This window comes from Capricornis sumatraensis, chromosome 1 (assembly GCF_032405125.1).
Source record: "Capricornis sumatraensis isolate serow.1 chromosome 1, serow.2, whole genome shotgun sequence".
Classification (NCBI taxonomy): Eukaryota; Metazoa; Chordata; class Mammalia; order Artiodactyla; family Bovidae; genus Capricornis; species Capricornis sumatraensis.
In genome coordinates, this window is record NC_091069.1 from 242,914,259 (window position 1) to 242,936,120 (window position 21,862).

The 21,862-nt window shown below is 37.4% G+C and overlaps 1 protein-coding gene across 1 annotated transcript in view; it reads left to right on the forward strand.

Moving 5' to 3' along the window:
- ACAD11 (acyl-CoA dehydrogenase family member 11) overlaps positions 1 to 21,862 on the forward strand; it is a 114,879-nt gene that overhangs the window by 27,947 nt on the left and 65,070 nt on the right. Inside the window, exons 4-5 of the mRNA XM_068988579.1 lie at positions 995 to 1,156; positions 6,872 to 7,036. Of these exons, the coding sequence (XP_068844680.1) occupies positions 995 to 1,156; positions 6,872 to 7,036 (327 nt within the window). The remainder of the gene's footprint in view (positions 1 to 994; positions 1,157 to 6,871; positions 7,037 to 21,862) is intronic.

Here is a 21,862-nt window from a genome sequence, read left to right on the forward strand (position 1 = left end):
TCTGTGCTTCCAAGGCTCACCACAGAAACGGCAGTGAGTGTGTTTCCTGGTGTTTTTGAAACCTCTCTTTTTAAGACTCCCTTCCCGGGACTAATCTCCCTCCCTACCTTTTTTGTCTTTTATATTTTTTCCTACCTGTTTTCGAACAATGATCTGCTTTTCTGGGTGCCTGATGTCCTCTGCCAGCATTCAGAAGTTGTTTTGTGGAATTTACTCAGTGTTGAAATGTTCTTTTGATGAATTTGTGTGGGAGAAAGTGGTCTCCCCATCCTATTCCTCTGCCATCTTAGGACCACCTCCCACTTAGAGTTATTTTAAAATACTGGCTATATTCTCTGTTTTGTATTAAACTTTCATTTTAATTTGAGAACACAATTTGAGTGAGATAAACTAGGAACATATTTACTAATTATAGCATATTGGCCTATTCTTCCTCTAGGTGTCAGTAAAGAGACATGTAATGGCAATAACTAAACTGTCCAGATAGTAGAGGGAAAGAAACTACTCCAAATAAGAAACCAGTCCATTAATAACAGTATATCCAAATTGTTTTAAGATTTTTTATTTGGTAAAATGTTACTGGAGAGTAGTTTTTGTCCTTAAAGTTAATCTTGGTGTATCCTTGTATTTCGCCTGTGGCATATATGGGTTAGTTGCTCAGTTGTGTCCAACACTTTGCAACTTCATGGATTGCAGCCCACCAGCCTCCTCTGTGCATGGGATTCTCCAGACAAGAATACTGGAGTGAATTACCATTTCCTTCTCCAAGGGATCTTCCTGACTCAGGGATCAAACCGGGTGGGTCTCCTGCATTGCAGGCAGATTCTTTACCATATGAACCACCAGGGAAGTGCTGGCACATTCTACAGAGAATTGGTTTTGATTGCAAAACTGTGCCTAATCTTTGTATGAAACAGAGTATGATGACACAGCAAATAATTGGTATGAAAAGATTTATTTTGTTTAAAATTATCTGTTGTAATTGCTTCCATAGGGCCGAATCTTTCGTGATTTGACAATTCCTGGAGTTAGCCCAGCAGAACGTTCAGCCATATACGTGGCCATGATACAAACCTTGGCTCAGTTACATTCCTTGAATATACAGTCATTGCAGCTGGAAGGATATGGTAGAGGTGTTGGGTATTGCAAAAGACAGGTAAGGCATCCACACAAAGAGTTTCTTATCTCAAGTTCTTAGAAACAAAATATACATTTTTAATTAAAGTAAAAACCTATTATTTTATACTTTTCTGAAATCTGGCTATAACTTTAAACCTTCAGATAGACTTATTTTAAACATAAAAAATTTTTAGATCAGCAAAAGCTTCTATAACTGACAGCATATATAAATGCAAATTTGCTATTTCTATCTCTTCACTTAATTTACCAATACATTTTCTATACAATTTTCCTTTCTTAAATTAGTTTAACAAATATTTGTTAAGCATGTGTTTAATAAATATTTATTAAGCATATAAGTATGTTTAATACATGCTAAGTACTGTGTTAAATTTCAAAAAAATAGAAATCAATTATTCCCCTAAAGGAACTTAACATTTTTGAGACACCTCTACATGAAACTCATTTACATGAAACTTGAAAATGGTATAAAAGAATATGTAATCTGGTAGTGGGGTGGCCGTGAGGAAATACCCCTCGTCCAAGGTAAGGAACAGTGGCTGCACTTTCTGGAGCAGCCGTGAAGAGATACCCCACGTCCAAGGTAAGAGAAACCCCAGTAAGACGGTAGGTGTTGCGAGAGGGCATCAGAAGGCAGACACACTGAAACGATAATCACAGAACACTAGCCAATCTGATCACACAGACCACAGCCTTGTCTAACTCAGTGAAACTAAGCCATGCCTTGTGGGGCCACCCAAGACGGGAGGGTCATGGTGGAAGGTCTGACAGAATGTGGTCCACTGGAGAAGGGAATGGCAAACCACTTCAGTATTTTTGCCTTGAGAACCCCATGAACAGTATGAAAAGGCAAAATGATAGGATACTGAAAGGGGAGCTCCCCGGGTCAGTAGGTGCCCAATATGCTACTGGAGATCAGTGGAGAAGTAACTCCAGAAAAAATGAAGGGATGGAGCCAAAGCAAAAACACTACTCAGTTGTGGATGTGACTGGTGATAGAAGCAAGGTCCAATGCTGTAAAGAGCAATATTGCATAGGAACCTGGAATGTCAGGTCCATGAATCAGGGCAAATTGGAAGTGGTCAAACAGGAGATGGCAAGAGTGAACGTTGACATTCTAGGAATCAGCGAACTAAAATGGACTGGAATGGGTGAATTTAACTCAGATGACCATTATATCTACTACTGCGGGCAGGAATCCCTTAGAAGAAATCAAGTAGCCATCATGGTCAACAAAAGGGTCTGAAATGCAGTACTTGGATGGAATCTCAAAAATGACAGAATGATCTCTGTTCATTTCCAAGGAAAACCATTCAATATCACGGTATTCCAAGCCTATGCCCCAAACAGCAATGCTGAAAGCTGAAGTTGAACGGTTCTATGAAGACCTATGAAACCCTTTAGAACTAACACCCAAAAAAGATGTCCTTTTCATTATAGGGGACTGGAATGCAAAAGTAGGAAGTCAAGAAACACCTGGACTAACAGGCAAATTTGGCCTTGGAGTACGGAATGAAGCAGGGCAAAGGCTAATATAGTTTTGTCAAGAGAACGCAGTAGTCATAACAAACACCCTCTTCCAACAACACAAGAGAAGACTCTACACATGGGCATCACCAGATCGTCAACACCAAAATCAGATTGATTATATTCTTTGCAGCAAAGATGGAGAAGCTCTATACAGTCAGCAAAAACAAGACCAGGAGCTGACTGTGGCTCAGATCATGAACTCCTTATTGCCAAATTCAGACTTAAATTGAAGAAAGTGGGGACAACCACTAGACCATTCAGGTGTAACCTAAATCAAATCCCTTATGATTATACAGTGGAAGTGAGAAATAGATGTAAGGGTTTAGATCTGATAGATAGAGTGCCTGATGAACTATAGATGGAGGTTCGTGACATTGTACAAGAGACAATCCCCATGGAAAAGAAATGCAAAAAAGCAAATTGGCTGTCTTAGGAGGCCTTACAAATAGCTGTGAAAAGAAGAGAGGCGAAAAGCAAAGAAGAAAAGGAAAGATATAAGCATCTGAATGCAGAGTTCCAAAGAATAGCAAGGAGAGATAAGAAAGCCTTCTTCAGCGATCAATGCAAAGAAATAGAGGAAAAGAACAGAAAGGGAAAGACTAGAAATCTCCTCAAGAAAATTAGAGATACCAAGGGAATATTTCATGCAAAGATGGGCTCGATAAAGGACAGAAATGGTATGGACCTAAGAAGAAAAAGATATTAACAAGAGGTGGCAACTCTACACAGAAGAACTGTACAAAAAAGAGTGTCATGACCCAGATAATCATGATGGCGTGATCACTCACCTAGAGCCAGACATCCTGGATGTGAAGTCAAGTGGGCCTTAGAAAGCATCACTACGAACAAAGCTAGTGGAGGTGATGGAATTCCAATGGAGCTATTTCAAATCCTGAAAGATGATGCCGTGAAAGTGCTGCACTCAATATGCCAGCAAGTTTGGAAAACTAGGCAGTGGTCAAAGGACTGGAAAAGGTGAGTTTTCATTCCAATCCCAAAGAAAGGCAATGCCAAAGAATGCTCAAACTACCATGCAGTTGCACTCATCTCACACGCTAGTAAAGTAATGCTCAAAATTCTCCAAGCCAGGCTTCAGCAATACGTGAACCATGAACTTCCTAATGTTCAAGCTGGTTTTAGAAAAGGCAGAGGAACCAGAGATCAAATTGCCAACATCCGCTGGATCAAGCAAGAGAGTTCCAGAAAAACACCTATTTCTGCTTTCTTGACTATGCCAAAGCCTTTGACTGTGTGGATCACAATAAACTGTGGAAAATTCTTCAAGAGATGGGAATACCAGACCACCTGACCTGCCTCTTGAGAAATCTGTATGCAGGTCAGAAAGCAACAGTTAGAACTGAACATGAAACAACAGACTGGTTCCATATAAGAAAGGAGTATGTCAAGGCTTCATATTGTCACCCTGCTTATTGAACTTCTATGCAGAGTACATCATGAGAAACGCTGGGCTGGAAGAAGCACAAGGTGAAATCAAGATTGCTGGGAGAAATATCAATAACCTCAGATATGCAGATGACACCACCCTTATGGCAGAAAGTGACGAGAACTAAAAGGCCTCTTGATGAAAGTGAAAGATGAGAGTGAAAAAGTTGGCTTAAAGCTCAACATTCAGAAAACGAAGATCATGGCATCTGGTCCCATCACTTTATGGGAAATAGATGGGGAAACAGTGGAAACAGTGTCAGACTTTATTTTGAGGGGCTCCAAAATCACTGCAGATGGTGATTTTAGCCATGAAATTAAAAGACGCTTACTCCTTTGGAGGAAAGTTATGCCCAACCTAGATAGTATATTGAAAAGCAGAGATATTACTTTGCCAACAAAGGTCCATCTATTCAAGGCTATGGTTTTTCCAGTGGTCCTGTATGGATGTGAGAGTTGGACTGTGAAGAAAGCTGAGCACCAAAGAATTGATGCTTTTGAACTGTGGTGTTGGAGAAGACTCTTGAGAGTCCCTTGGACTTCAAGGAGATCCAACCAGTCCATTTTGAAGGAGATCAGCCCGGGGATTTCTATGGAAGGAATGAAGTTCCAGTACTTTGGCCACCTCATGAGAAGAGTTGACTCATTGGGAAAGACCCTGATGCTCAGAGCGATTGGGGGCCGGAGGAGAAGGGGACAACAGAGGATGAGATGGCTGGATGGCATTACCGACTCAATGGACATGAGTTTGAGTGACCTCTGGGAGTTGGTGATGGACAGGGAGGCCTGGCGTGCTGCGATTTATGGGGTCACAAAGAGTTGGACATGACTGAGCAACTGAACTGAACTGAACTGAACTATATCTGGTAGTAAATTGTTTGTTACTTATCATGAGATCTGTTCTATTTGGAGGGTAGATACAAGTATGCCCTTTTTAAAGTTGAGGAATGCTTCATATGATAGATATGTCTTGTACTGTATATTTAAGGAAGAATAAAATCTACAGTGATAGGGAAAAGATGATGAGAATTTCACATCAAAGGAATAGCAAGACCAGGTAAGTATGGGGCTGTTTCCCTTTGTACATATGTCTGTTTCAAGGGGAAGAAGGAAGAGAGGCAGGAACTAAGGTTGAAAGAATACTCACTACATACCAGGTCCCATGCTAGATGAGTTATAGACCCAATGTTTTTTAATCTTTGTAACAACCCTATTACATAGATTTTAATACCCTCCTTTTACAGATGAGGCAACTGATGCTTGCAGGTATTAAGTAATGTACAAATAAGTGGCCTAAACATAATTTAAACCCAGCTCTCCCTGATTCCAAAAATGAAGGTCTTTACTGTACTAAATTGAACAGATACCTTAGAAAGTAGAGACAGAGATAAGTAGGTAAATATTATTTCAATTGATGGAGGACTTTGAGAATAGGTTGACTTAATTGCATTCATTCTAAGAAAAATAGGAAAAAACTTTGCATTTTCATGTCTGTAATATATTTCAAAGATTCTTTAGAAGATTCTATGGGTAATTAAAAAAAGGAGATTAAAATGAGAAATAAGTCTCCCTTATTTTTGTAATCTCCATATAACATTTTTCAGAGACTACTTGTTTCTTGTAATCCTTTCAGAAATTTTCTATTTTTTTTCATATGTATGTAGGTATACGTGTTTGTTCTTTTTTTTTCCTTCTACAAAATAATTGCCACATAAAGGCTAGAACCTACATTTCTTGATTCCTATTGTTGTTGTTCAGTTGCAAGTCATGTCCGACTCTTTGTGACACCATGGACTGCAGCACACTAGGCCTCCCTGTCCCTCACCATCACCTGAAGTTTGCCCAAGTTCATATCCATTGCATTGATGATGCCATCCAGCCATCTCATTCTCTGACACCCTCTTCTCCTTCTGCCCTCAATGTTTCCCAGCATCAGGGACTTTTTCAATGAGTTGGCTATTCGCACCAGATGATCAAAGTACTAGAGCTTCAGCTTCAGCATCAGTCCTTCCAACAAGTATTCAGGGTTGATTTCTCTTAAGATTGACTGGTTTGATCTCCCTGCTGTCCAAGGGACTTTCGGGAGTGTTCTCCAGCACCACAGTTCGAAGCATCAATTCTTTGGCATTCTGCCTTTTTTTTACGGTCCAGCTCTCAAAACCATACGTGACCACTGGGAAGAACCTAGCCTTGATTATACAGACCTTTGTTGGCAGAGTAATGTCTCTGCTTTTCAACACACTGTTTAGGTTTGTCATAGTTTTCCTGCCGAGAAGCAATCATATTGTGGTTTCATGGCTGCAGTCACCATCCACAGTCATTTTAGAGCCCAGGAAGAGCAAATCTGTCACTACTTCCACCTTTTCCCCTTACTTAGTTTTAAGCTGGCTCTTTCACTCTCCTCCTTCACCCTTATCAAGAGGCTCTTTAGTTCCTCATCTATTTCTGCCATTAGAGTGGTATCATCTGCATATCTGAGGTTGTTGATGTTTCTTCCACCTCTTGATTCATAGGCCAGTTTTTTTTTCCCCCTGATAAAAGTCTAGGTAAGTAGAATGGAACTAGATGGGAGAGAAACTTAAGTGTTGAAGTTTTTAGGCCTATGCGAGTGTTTCAGACTAAGTATCATAGGCATTATTCCTGAATATTAAAGACTGAACCTAAATTTGATATAATTGAATTCTGTTTTAATTTAAAAATTGCTGAATCTTATTTTCTACTTTCAGCTCTATCATTTTAAAAATTTATTTATCTTTAGGTATCAACCTGGACAAAGCAATATCAAGCTGCAGCTCATCAGGACATCCCTGCCATGAACCAGCTATCTGATTGGCTAATGAAAAACTTGCCAGATAATGACAATGAAGAAAATTTGATTCATGGAGATTTCAGACTAGATAACATAGTTTTCCACCCTAAAGAGGTATTGGAACCCCTGTTTACAAAAATTGAGTATGTCTGACTTGTACTAAGTAGATGTTCCCCTAGAGTGCTGAAAAAGCCCAAACCATCCCCATTCTTCCTCTACATTCAAGACTGTCTTCACCGCTCACAATTTTTGGAAATGAGCCTTGTAGATTTTCTGGCATAGGTGTCTTCTTATCTTTAAGGCCAGGTCTCATACTGGCCTTTACTCATAAAGTAGTAAAGTACTTTAAAATAATTTGGGAATTTACATACATGTTGCTATTTTCTTCAAAGATGTTTTTCAACTACTCAATATATTTAGCTTATACACATTCTTGCTCTTTCTTCTGGTTCATTTTCATTTTTTTCCCCTGTTGGAGAATTTTTGGTTTGATTATTATTGGGTCAGAGAGGACAGAATTCCAAAAGATTCTTTTGAGGCTTCAAAAGAACATGTATGAATTTAATGGAACCTTGCTCTGTATAAATGTACTGAGTGTAATTTTCATAAAGAGTACAAACAAATCAAAACTATAATCTTCCTCCACTGAGCATAGTGAGGCCTAGAATTAAAAGAGTGTGGTGGGACTAAAGAAAGTACTTCAGTTTACCTACATGCCTTTGGGCAAGACATTCGGCCCTTAGTATTCTAACACTGCTGTGAAAGATTTACAGTTCCTGAATCCTCCTCAGGGCAAGATTTTCTGGGTTCATTAGTTTTCTCAGAATGCTGAAATGTTGTAGGGCCAGAAGAGCTGCTCTAAATTCACGTGCTGAGCTTCTGGGTTTCATGTTCTTTTCCTGTAGGAAGAGGATGGAGGAAAATAGCATTATAAATTATATTGTTGTCATAATTCAAAGTAGTACTATATCTATTGAAAGTTCAAGTATGAGCACATTTACCATTAAAACAAAAATATTCATAGAAAAGTCAGTTTGGGTATTTAATTTATGTATATGTAATTATATGTATATGTGTGCATGTAACTTTTTGTTAATGGCATGGATGGATTCTGAATTCTAACTTTGTTAAATATAGAATAGGAAAATGAAAGATCACTAATTTATAACAGAAAAATTGTAAAAGCTTATGCTTTAAAACTGGATCTGGTCTATATTTTATCTATATCATTTGATTCATTAATATTTTTGGAGCCTATCTTTGAATAGGTCACTGTTCTTTATGTTTTCTGTAGTTTTAATACTTTTCTTTCATTACTTAATCAAGGAAGGAAAATTTCAGACCTAAATCTCCCTGTTATGTGTTTTCTACCAAGATGTTTAAATATGCTAAAATTAAATATTAAATATGCTGAAAATAATGACAGACTACAGTAAGTTCCAAATAGTTATTTCCTTTTTATATTTAATCTCATGTTAGAAAACCATTTCTTATAAAATTCAAGTTACCAAACAAGGATCATCTTTCTTAAGTTCTGTGGAGGCAATGCTAATTTGTAACGTATGTCTTTTCAGTTTTAAATTTATATATCTTTTATGTTTTAGGGTTATATAATAGCTAGTAAAATGTCTTCTACTTTATACCCAATAATCCCATAATTATTAGTGATATAAAATTTAATCAATTTCTGTCTCATATAAATATGGGTAGCTAATTTTTTATGGAAATAACACACAGTTGGCAAAGTACCAATCAACTAGCATTTATTTATTACCAACTATGTGCCCTGAAACATGTAGTTAGAAGGCAAAACAGCTCTTAATGAGCTCAAAATACAGATGGAGAGAAAAGATAACTGTGGTAACAGCAGAGAACAATACATACTCAAGTGCTAAAGTATATCATACAATAAAACTAAGACTAGTCAAAGAGGGAAAAGATATCCACTATGGTCTGACATTCAAAACTATGAAATATTACAAATTAATTCTAGTCAATAATTTAGTATAATTATTCAATAAAATATTGAATAATAGTTTAAAATTTCATAAATAAGTGGGGAATTAGACTATTTTTCTTTTTCATGAAGGCACTTCACAAATTGAAATATCAGTCCCTGGATTATAACAAGTTTAGTATGTGTATGTTTGTGCTCAGCTATACATGTTGCTAAGAATATGATTGAAAGCTTTTTATTTTTCCTTTGAGGGTAAGGATTGTATCTTTAATTTTTTTCTTACTTTTGTTTCTAAAGCCTATATGGTAAATGCTGAGTAAATGGGGACCTTCTAGACTAAAACCTCCTATAAAGCAGTAAATGCATCTTACTCATTTATACAACAGTTACATGTTTCTGAATGAATCTATGCTAAAAGAACTGACTGTAATTAATCACTAAGTAACTGTTTCCATCTCATCTATTTATGCTTAATTTTTGTTCTCCAGTAGTATGGCTGTCCCCACCTCTGTGCCTCCATTTTTGTTGTAGCTTTTAATTTTGAAAATCTTTAAAGATTCACAAGAAGTTATAAAAATAGTATAGAGGGGGCTGTGTATCCATCATCCACATTCCCCTAAGAGATCTCACACAACTATAGTAAATTATTATCAAAACCAGGAAATTGATACTGTGTGCATTTTGAATTGGGGGGAAAAACAAAATCAGGGTTCCCAAGAAGCTAAAGTGAGGTAATTGATATGGAGCTGATGCTGACTTTATTTTAATTCTTTTCTTCTTTTCCCCTCTGTTTTTATATTCTAGTTTTCTAAGATATCCTATCAAGTTCTATTATTTAGAAAAAATTAGGACAAAGTAAAATCTTTACTCTTTGGTAAATATGTACTAAAACCTAAACAGTGGTATAGGGAATGGGATTATAGGAGGCTTATGAACTTACATTCCTGTGATGTTTAAGGTTTGATGTTTTATTTTTTTTCCCCAAGCAATAGCTTATTTTTGTTTTGTCATCAGAAAACTCAGTAATTAAGGAATAAAAACAAAAACAATTTTGAATGATAAACCATCCAGGAATGCGTGTGGTAAGCCAGTAGAAAATTACTAAAGGGAATAAAAAAACCTGAACCATGTTACTCATTTTCACAATCCCTAGTTAATTTGTAGTTACTGATATATAAAGTATTTGAAGCATATTTGAGCAAGTGTTTCAGTAACAACATGCTCAATGAAATGTTTAAACGAACTCCAGTTTTCCTGGAAAAGATTATTAACTTTACAAATATAAATCAGCCATCTGGCAGAGAAATGTTTAAGATTTTGGAGTTTAATATACATATTGCCATTTCAGCTTGAAAGATAAATATGTTTAACTAGGAACAGATAAACCCATAGATATTTCATCTGCCTTTAGTAATTAGTAGTCAGATGTATTTTAGATAAATATAAGTACACTGGTTCTTCTGAAGTCATCTGCCTTGCAGCATTTTATATGTTGTCTTATAAAAAAAAAGATTTGATATGCAAAGCACAATGTATTTTTAATGGTTTTTTTTTCTTCTTAATTCCCCCATTATTTCTAAGATGCCAGTGTAGTTGGGGAAAAGTTTAGTTATAAAATTTAATTTTATTGCTACAAAATACATGGGGATGTGTTTTTCCCAATCTTTTTACTTTACAAATAGTTTTAGATACCCTTAATATGCTCTTTGGTCATAAAACCAAGTTTTGAACACAGGCCTACTGACTTCATTCTACACTGTCCTGCTTCTCATCTCCTCTGGAACTGGTCAGTTTTGGTAATCTAGAAACTTAGACCCTTGTCTTTGACCACATCCTCACTACCTTCTGGGCTTCCCTGATGGCTCAGATGATAAAGAATCTGCCTGCTCTGTGGGCGACCTGGGTTCTATCCCCAGGTCAGGAAGATCCTCTGGAGAAGGAAATGGCAACCCACTCCAATATTTTTGCCTAGAGAATTCCATGGACAGAGGAGCCTGGCAGGCTACAGTCTATGGGATCACAAAGAGTCGGACATGGCTGAGTGACTAACACTTTCACTTTTCTTTTCACTACCTTCCACTTCTCTTATTTATATCTCACCTGAGATGCTACAAATTTGATTGCTCCTACTTTAGAATTCATGAACCCCTTATGACTTCATCTGACTTCTCACCCTGCCTGGCCTATTTGGGCATGATCAGTCATTTAAAAAACTACCTTCTTTATTATCAATGAAAAAATAATTTTTTGACAATGAATGTGTGTGAAAATAATGTAAGAGTTACAAAGTTTCCTGACCTTAGCTTACTTGTTATTCCAGAATCTTCTCAACTCTTGACTATATGTATAATCTCCAACCCTGATCTTGATTCATCATATTTTTGCTGCAGAATAAAGTCATAAAGTCAGATTAATAGGGTTTGGGACATATTTTTGCTGCATAATTTCATCTAGGCTCTAACTTCTCTCTATAAAATCTGTGAAAAAATTTTAATCCCTTTTTCAAATCTTTTCTGTTCTTCTCAAACTGTCAAGTTGCTTTTTACATCTAGACTCTTATTCTCAGCATTTAGACTTGATTCATTTTTGTCTTTTTAGTCACTTTTCAGCATAAGCTGCTTTATAGGGACATTCCCTGGAAGTTCCCTTGATATTGCTGAAGATATTTCAGTCCTCTCCTTCATGCAGACTGCTGGGTGACATTTTTCCTAAGCCACTACCAAGAAAAGTTGTTACTTTCTAAAAATTAAAGTATAGTTGATGTACAGTATTATATATTGACTTCCCTGGTGGCTCAGACGGTAAAGCATCTGTAGACAATGCAGGATACCTGGGTTTGATCCCTGGGTAGGGAAGTTCCCTGGAGAAGGAAAAGGCAGCCTACTCCAGTACTCTTGACTAGAAAATCCCATGGACAGAGGACAGTATTATATATTACAGATGTATGTATAGTGATTCGTGATATTTAAATGTTATATTCAATTTATAGTTATTATAAAATATTGGCTATATTCCCTGTATTGTACAATATAGCTTATTTTATACATAATAGTTTGTACCTCTTTATTCCCTACCACTGTATTGCCCCTCCCCTTTCCCTCTTCCCATGGGTAACCAGTAGTTTCTTCTCTGAATCTATGAATCTGTTTCTTTTTTGTTATATTCATTAGTTTGTTTTATTTTTTAGATTCCACATATAAGTGATATCAAGCAGCCTTTGTCTTTATCTGTCTGACTTCTTTTACTAAGCATAATACACTCCAAGTCCATGTATGTTGTTGCAAATGGCAAACTTTCCTTCTGTTTAATGACTGAGTAGCATTCCATTGTATATGTATAACACGTCCTCTATATGCATTCATCTGTTGGTGGACACTTAGGTTGCTTCCATATCTTGACCATTATAACTATAAATAGTGCTGATGTGAACACTGGATTCACATATCTTTTCAAATCTGTTTTTATTTTGTTTCAGATATGTACTCAGGAGTGGAATTGCTGAGTCATATGATAGTACTAGGGCTTCCCTGGTAGCTCAGTTGGTAAGGAATCAGCCTGCCATGCAGGAGACCCTGGTTTGATCCCTGGATGGGGAAGATCCCCTGGACAAGGGCATGGCAACCCACTCCAGTATTCTTGCCTGGAGAATCTCCATGGACAGAGGAGCCTGGCAGACTACAGTCCATAGGGTCACAGAGTCGGACACAACTGAGCAACTAAGCCCAGTACAGCACACATGATAGTACTATGTTTAGTTTTTTGAGAAACCTCCATACTGTTTTCAATAATATTGGGCTACAGGAATTTATATTCCCACCATTATATGAGGAGTTCAGTTTCTCTACATTCTCACCAGCATTTGCCGTTTGTGTTCTCTTTTCTGATAGCCATTGTGACAGATGTGAAGTGATACCTCATTGTGGTTTTGATTTGCATTTTCCTGATGATTAGCGATGTTGAACATTGCTTGCCTACTGGCCATCTGCATGTCCTCTTTAGAAAAAGATATATTCAGGTTTTGTGCCCAATTTAAATCATATTTTTAAAAAAGATTTAAATACTTATCTTTGGTTGTTCTGGGTCTTAGTTGCAGCATGTGGGATCTTCAGCCCTTGCAGCATGCAAATTCTTTGTTGTGCCATGTGAGATCTAATTCCTTGACAAGGACTTTAACCTAGGCCCCCACCTCCAGGGAAGTCCCTAATCAGCTTTTTTAAAAAATATTGAGTTGTATGGGCTGTTTACATATTTTGGATATTAACCCCTTATTGGTCATATTATGTGCAAATATTTTCTCCCATTTAACAGGGTGTCTTCTTATTTTGTTGATAGCTTCCTTTGCTGTGCAAAAGCTTTTAAGTTTAATTAGGTACCATTTGTTTGTTTTTGCTTTTATTTTCTTTGTCGTAGGAGACAGATCTAAAAAAATATTGCTACAGTTTATATCACAGAGTGTTCTATGTATTTTCCTCTAGGAGTTTTGTTTCCAGGCTTATACTTAGGTCTTTAATACATTCTGAATTTATTTTTGTTTTTGTATGAGAAAATATTCTTATTTCATTATTTTACATGTAGCTGTTCAGTTTTCTCAGCACCAGTTGTTGAAGAGACTGTTTTTTCTCCATTGTATATTCTTGCCTCCTTTTTCATAGATTGATTGAGTATGGATTTATGTCTGCATTATCAATTCTGTTCCATTGATCTATGTGTGTATTTTTTGTATCAATGCCATACTGTTTTGATGATATGATACTATAGCTTTGTAGTATTGTCTGAAGACAGGAAGCATGAGTCCTCTACTTCTGTTCTTTTTCTCAAGATTGTTTTGGCTATTCCAGATCTTTCGTGTTTCCATAAAAATTTTATTTTATTTTGGCCACACTGCACAGCTTGTGGTATCTTAGTTCCCTGACCAGGGATTGAATTCAGGCCTTCAGTGGTGAAAGCATGGAGTCCTAACCCCTGGACCACTAGGGAATTCCCTCCATACAAATTTTAACATTATTTGTTCTATTACTGTGAAAAATACCATTGGTATTTTGATAAGTATTGCACTGAATCTGTACCTTGCCTAGAGTGAAAGTGATAGTCACTCAGTCATGTCTGACTCTTTGTGACCCCATGGACTAGATAGTCCATGGAATTCTGCAGGCCAGACTATACAGTCCATGGAATTCTGCAGGCCAGAATACTGGAGTGGGTAGCCTTTCCCTTCTTCAGGGGATCTTCTCAACCCAGGGATCATACCCAGATCTCCCACATTGCAGGTGGTTTCTTTACCAGCTGAGCCACAAGGGAAGCCCAAGAATACTGGAGTGGGTAGCCTATCCCTTCTCCAGCAGATCTTCCCAACCCAGGAATCAAACCAGGGTCTCCTGCATTGCAGGCAGATTCTTTAACAACTGAGCTATGAGGGAAACCCTCATAGTTAAATGAGTTAAAGTGGTCATTTTAACAATATTAATTATTCCAGTCCAAGAACATGGTACATCTTTTCATCTGTTTGTGTTACCTTCATTTTTTTCATCAGTTGCTTATAGTTTTCCAACTGCAGGTCTTTTACCTCCTTAGATAGGTTTATTCCTAGGTATTTTGTTCTTTTTGATACAATAATAAATGGGATTATTTCCTTTTTTAAGTACATTGTTTTTAATTTTATTTATTTATTATTGGCTATGCTGGGTCTTCTTTACTGCAGTCACTTATTTCTAGTTGCAGGGAGCAGAGGCTGCTTTCTAGTTGCAGGGCATGGGCTTCTCATTGCAGTGGCTTCTCTTGTTGCAAAGCATAGCTCTAGGGCATGCGAGTGTCAGTAGCTGTGGCATGTGGGCTCAGTATTTGCAGCTCTCAAGCTCTAGAGCACAGGCTCAATAGTTGTGGCACATAGGCTCAGCTGCTCTGGGGCATGTCGGATCCTGCTTGGTCGGGGATTAAACTCATGTCTCCTGCATTGGCAGGCAGATTGTTTACCACTGAGCCACCAGGGATTTCTTTTTCTGATAGGTCATTGTTAGTTATAGAAAAACAACAAATTTCTGTGTATTAATTTTATGTCTGCAGCTTTACCAAGCTTTACCAAATTCACTGGTGAGGTCTAGTAGTTTTCTGGTGGCATCTTTAGGATTTTATATGTATAGCATTTGTCATCTGCAAAGAGTGACAGTCTTCTTCCTTTTAAATTTAAATTCCTTTTGTTTATTTTGTCTGGATTCTATGACTAGGACTTCCAATACTATATTAAATAAAAATAATAAGAGTTGGCATCCCTGTGTTGTTCCTAATCATTGAGGAAATGCTTTCAGCTTTTCACTGTTTTAGTATGATGTTAACTGTGGGTTGTCATTAATGACTGTCATTATGTGAAGATATGTTCCCTCTGTGCCAACTTACTTCAGAAAAATGTCATAAATGAATGTTGTTGTTGTTCAATCACTAAGTCATGTCCGATTCTTTGCAACCCCATAGACTACAGTATGCCAGGTTTCCCTGTCCTTCACTATCTCCCAGAATTTTCTCAGACTCATATCCTTTGATTAGGTGATGCTATCCAGCCATCTCATTGCCTGTCACCCCCTTTTCCTCGTGCCCTCAAACTTTCCCAGCATCAGAGTCTTTTCCAATGAATTGGCTCTTTGCATCAGATAGCCAAAGTTTTGGAGCTTCAGCTTCATCATCAGCCCTTCCAATGAATATTTCAGGGTTGATTTTCCTTAGGACTGACTGGCTTGATGTCCTTGCTATCCAAAAGACTCTCAAGAGTATTCTCCAGCACCACAGTTTGAAAGTATCAATTCTTTGGCACTCAGCCCTCTTTTCGGTCCAACTTTCACATTTATACATAACTACTGGAAAAACCATAGCTTTGATTATATGGACCTTTGTCAGCAATGTGAAGTCTACTTTTTAATACACTGTCTAGATTTGTCATTGCTTTTCTTCTTTTAGTTTAGTGGCTGCAGTCATCGTCAACAGTGATTTTTGAGCCCAAGAAAAAAAAGTCTGCCACCATTTCCACTTTTTCCCTGTCTATTAGCCATGAAGTGATGGGACCAGATGCCATGATCTTAGTTTTTTGAATGTTGAATTTTTAAGCCAGTTTTTTCGCTCTCTTCCTTTACCTTCATCAAGAGGCTCTTTAATTCCACTTCCCTTTCTGCCATTAGCATAGTATCATCTATATTTCTGAAAATGTTAATATTTCTTCTGGCAATCTTGATTCTAGCCTGTGACTCTAGCCCAGTATTTTGCATGATGTATTCTGCAGAGAAGTTAAATAAGCATGGTGACAATATACAGCCTTGACACACTTCTTTCCCAATATGGAAACAGTCCGTTGTTCCATTAAGGTTCTAACTGATGCTTCTTGACCTGCATACAGGTTTCTCAGGAGAAAGATAAGGTGGTCTGGTATTCCCATCTCTTTAAGAATTTCCCACAGTTTGTTGTGATCCACACAGATAAAGGCTTTAGCGTAGTCAATGAAACAGAAGTAGATGCTTTTCTGGAATCCCCTTGCTTTCTCTGTTTCCAGCAAATGTTGGCAATTTGATCTGTGGTTCCTCTGCCTTTTCTAAATCCAGCTTGTACATCTGGAAGTTCTTGGTTCACATACCATTTAAGCCTAGCTTGAAGGATTTTGAGCTTTGCCTTGCTATCATGTGAAATGAGAGCAATTGTATGGTAGTCTGAACATTGTTTGGCACTGCCCTTCTTTAAAATTGGAATGAAAACTGACCTTTTTCCATCTTGTGGCCACTGCTGAGTTTTCCAAATTTGCTGACATATTGAGTGCAGCACTTTAACAGCATCATCTTTTAGGGTTTGAAAAAGCTCATCTGGAATTCCATCACCTCCACTAGCATGTAGTAATGCTTCCTAAGGCCCACTCGACTTCACATTCCAGTATGTCTGGCTCTAGGTAAGTAACTATACCATCATGTTTATCGAGGTCATTAAGACCTTTCTATACAGTTCTTCTGTGTATTCTTGTCCCCCCGCCCTTTTTTTATAATTTTAAATTTATTTATATTCTGCTTGAAGGATACTTGCTTTACAGAATTGTGCTGGTTTATGCCAAACATTCGGAGAAGGCAATGGCACCCCACTCCAGTACTCTTGCCTGGAAAATCCTATGGACAGAGGAGCCTCGTAGGCTGCAGTCCATGGGGTCGCTAAGAGTCGGACACAACTGAGCAGCTTCACTTTCACCTTTCACTTTCATGCACTGGAGAAGGAAATGGCAACCCACTCCAGTGTTCTTGCCTGGAGAATCCCAGGGACGGGGGAGCCTGGGGTGGGCTGCCACAGAGTCGGACACAACTGAAGCAACTTAGCAGCAGCAGCAGCAGCAGAGTCATACAGCAAATTCCCATTGGCTATGTGTTTTACATAGGGTAATGTAACTTTCCATGTTACTATCTCCATATATCCCACCCTCTCCTTCTTCCTGCCACCCCCATGTCCAAAAGTCTGGTTTTTGTGTCTGTGTCTTGATTGCTGCTGCTGCTGCTAAGTCGCTTCAGTCATGTCCAACTGTGCAACCCCATAGACGGCAGCCCACCAGGCTCCCCCATCCATGGGATTTTCCAGGCAAGAGTACTGGAGTGGGTTGCCATTGCCTTCTCCCTGTGTCTTGATTGCTGCTCTGCAAATAATTTCATCAGTACCATCTTTCTAGATTCCATATATATGCCTTAATGTAAGGTATTTGTTTTTCTCTTTCTGACTTACTTCACTCTATATAATAGGCTCTGGATTCATCAACCTCATTAGAACTGACTCAAATGTGTTCCATTTTATGGCTGAGTAATATTCCATTGTGTATATGTACCACAACTTCTTTATGCATTCATCTGTTGATGGACATCTAGGTTGCTTCCATGTCCCAGGTGTTGTAAATAGTGCTGCAGTGAGCTTTGGCATACATGTGTCTTTTCCAATTTTGGTTTCCTCAGGGTATATGCCTAGTAGTGATATTGCTGGGTTGTATGGTCGGAGAAGATTGTGGCACCCGACTCCAGTACTCTTGGCCTGGAAAACCCCATGGATGGAGGAGCCTGGTGGGCTGCAGCCCATGGGGTCGCTAAGAGTCAGACATGACTGAGCAACTTCGCTTTCACTTTTCATTTTCATGCATTGGAGAAGGAAATGGCAACCCACTCCAGTATTCTTGCCTGAAGAATCCCAGGGACCAGGGAGCCTGGTGGGCTGCCGTCTATGGGGTCGTATAGAGTCGGACACGACTGAAGCGACTTAGCAACAGCAGCAGCATGATGGTTTTATCCTAAGGAATCTCCATACCATCTTCCATAGTGGCTGTATCAATTTACATTCCCATCAGCAGTGAAAGAGGATTCCCTTTTCTCCACACCCTCTTCAGCATTTATTGTGTGTAGACTCTTTGGTGATGGCCATTCTGACTGGTCTGAGGTGATATCTCCTTGTAATTTTGATTTGCATTTCCTAATAATGAGTGATGTTGAGCATCTTTTCTTGTGTTTGTTAGTCATCTGTATGTCTTCTTTGGAGAAATGTCTTTTTCCCACTCTTTGATTGGGTTGTTTGTTTTTCTGGTATTGAGTTGTATGAGCTTCTTATATATTTTGGATATTACTCCTTTTTCAGTTTTTTCATCTGCTATTATTTTCACTCATTCTGAGGGTTGTCTTTTCACTTTGTTTATAGTTTCCTTTGCTGTGCAAAAGCATTTAATTAGGTCCCATAATTATATGGGATTTTTGAGCATAAACATAAAAATATGTTTTTTTAAACTTCCATTATGTTATTTTATTTCCATATATTTATTTTTATTTCCATTATTATAGGAGGTGGGTCAGGGAGAATCTTGTTGTGATTTTTGTCATAGAGTGTTTTGTCTATGTTTTCCTCTAAGAGTTTTATAGTTTCTGCTCTTCATTTAGATCTTTCATCCATTTTGAGTTTATATTTGTATATGGTGTTAGGAAGTGTTCTAATTTTATTCTTTTACATGTAGCTGTCCAGTTTTCCCAGTACCATTTATTGAAGAGGCTATCTTTGCCCCATTGTATATTCTTGCCTCTGTCAAAAATAAGGTACCCATGGGTTTATCTCTGGGCTTTCTATCTTGTTCCATTGGTCTATATTTCTGTTTTTGTGCCTGTACCATACTGTCTTTATGACTATCCTTTGTAGTATAGTCTGAAATCAGGAAGGTTGATCCTCTAGCTCCATTCTTCTTTCTCAAGATTGATTTGTCTATTCGGGGTCTTTTGTATTTCCGTATGAATTGTGAATTTTTTTGTTCTAGTTCTGTGAAAAAATGCCATTGGCAATTTGATAGGGATCACATTGAATCTGTAGATTGTGTTTGGTAGTATAGTCATTTTCATAATATTGATTCTTCCTACCCAGGAACATGGAATATCTCTCTATCTGTTTTATGTTCTCTTTGATTTCTTTCATCAGTGTCTTATAATTTTCTGTATACAGTTCTTTTGTCTCCTTAGGTAGGTTTATTCCTAGATACTTTATTCTTTTTGTTGCAATGGTGAATGGAGTTGATTCATTAATTTCTCTTTCTGAGTTTTTTCATTGTTAGTTTATAAAATGCAAGTAATTTCTGTGCATTGATTTTTGTATCCTATGACTTTGCTAAATTCACTGATTAACTTTAGTAACTTTCTGAAAGTATCTTTAGGGTTTTCCATGAATAGTAGCATGTCATCTGCAAACAGGGAGAGTTTTACTTCTTCTTTTCTGATCTGGATTCCTTTTATTTCTTTTTCTTCTTTGCTTGCTATAGCTAGGATTTCCAAAATATGTTGACTAATAGTGGTGAGAGTTGGTACCTTTATCTCATTCCTGATCTTAGAGGGAATGCTTTCAGTTTTTCACCATTGAAAAACTGATGTTTGCTGTGGGCTTATCATATACAGCCTTTACTATGTTGAGGTAGGTTCCTTCTACGCCCCTTTTTTGAAGAGTTTTTCATCATAAATGGGTAGTGAATTTTGTCAAAGGTTTGTTCTACATCTATTGAGATTATCATATGGTTTTTATCTTTCAATTGGTTTATATGGTGTATCACATGGATTGGTTTGCGAGTATTGAAGAATCCTTGTATCCCTGGGATAAACCCAACTTGATCATGGTGTATGATTGGCCACCTCTTCTTAACCTTTTCTCTTTCTGTTAGGTTCTTGCTGTTTCTGTCCTTTATTGTGCCCATCTTTGCATGAAATGTTCCCTTGGTATCCAATTTTTTTTTAAAAGACCTCCTCTAGTCTTTCCCATTCTATTCTTTTCTTCTATTTCTTTGTATTATTCACTTAAGAAGGCTTTCTTATCTCTCCTTGCTTTCTCTGGAACTCTGCATTCAGTTGGGTATATCTTTCTCTTTCTCCTTAGCCTTTCACTTCTCTTCTTTTCTCAGCTGTTTGTAAGTCCTCCTCAGACAACTATTTTGCATTTTTGCATTTCTTTTTCTTAGGGATGGTTTTGGTCACTGCCTCCTGTACAGTTTATTATCTATCAGATCTATATCTTGAATCTTTGCATCACTTCCACTGTAAAATCATAAGGGATTTGATTTAAGTCATACCTGAATGGCCTAGTGGTTTTCCTTACTTTCTTGAATAAAAGTTTGAATTTTGCAGCAAGGAGTTCATGATCTGAGCCACAATCAGCTCCAGGTCTTGTTTTTTGCTGACTGTATAGAGCTTCTCCATCTTCAGCTGAAATAAATATAATCAATCTGATTTTGATATTGAGCATCTGGTGATGTCCATGTGTAGAGTCTTCTCTTGTGTTGTTAGAAGAGGTTCTTAGCCATATTCTGTTTGCCTTTACCTTGCTTAATTTTGTACTCCTAGGTCAAACTTGCCTGTTCCTCCAGGTGTCTCTTGACTTCCTATGTTTGCATTCCAGTCCCCTATAATGAAAACGACATCTTGTTTTGATGTTAGTTCTAGAAGGTCTTGGAGGTCCTCATGGAACCATTCAAGTTCAGCTTCTTTGACATTATTGGTTGGGACATAGACTTTGATTACGGTGATGTTGAATGGTTTCCCTTGGAACAAACCAAGATCATTTTGTCATTTTTGAGACTGCACCCATGTACTGCATTTTGGACTCTCTTGTTGATTGTAAGGGCTGCTCCATTCTTTCCAAGGGATTCTTACCCACAGTAGTAGATATAATGGGTATATGAATTAAATGGATTTTGAATTTTTCAAAAGCCTTTTTTTACATGTATTGGGTTGTTCATGTTTTTAATCTTCAATTTGTTAATGTGGTGTATCACATTGGTTTTCAGATATTACAAAATCTTTGCATACCTAGGATAAATCCCACTTGATCATGGTGCATGATCCTTTTATCGTATTGTTGTATTTAGTCTGCAGTTATTTGATTTACTAGTATTTGGTTGAGGATTTTTGCATCTATGTTTATCAGTGATAATGGCCTATAATTTTCTTTTTTGCAGTATCTTTTTCTGGTTTTGGTATCAAGGTGATTCTGGCTGCAAAGGACAAGTTCAGAAATGTTCCTTCCTCTGCAGTTTTTTGGAATAGTTTAAAATGGATAAGCATTAACTCTTCTGTAAACTTTGGTAGACTTCATTCATGAAGCCAACTGGTCCTAGATTTTGTTTCTTATGAGTTTTAAAATTACTGATTTAGTTTGCTTACTGGTAATTGATCTGTTCATATTTTCTATTTCTTCCTGGTTCAGTCCTGGGAGGTTGTACCTCTTTAAAAATTTGTCCATTTCTTTGAGGTGGTTCATTTTATTGGCGTATAGTTTAATAGTGGTCTCTCATGAATCTTTATATTTCTGTGATGTCAGTTTTAACTTCTTCTGTTTCAATTCTGATTTTATGGATTTGGTTTCTCTCCTTTGCTTTTTAATATATCTGGCTAAAGATTTATCAATTTTGCTTATCTTTTCAGAGAGTGAGCTTTTAGTTTCATTATTCTTTTCTATTGATTTTTTAGTCTCTA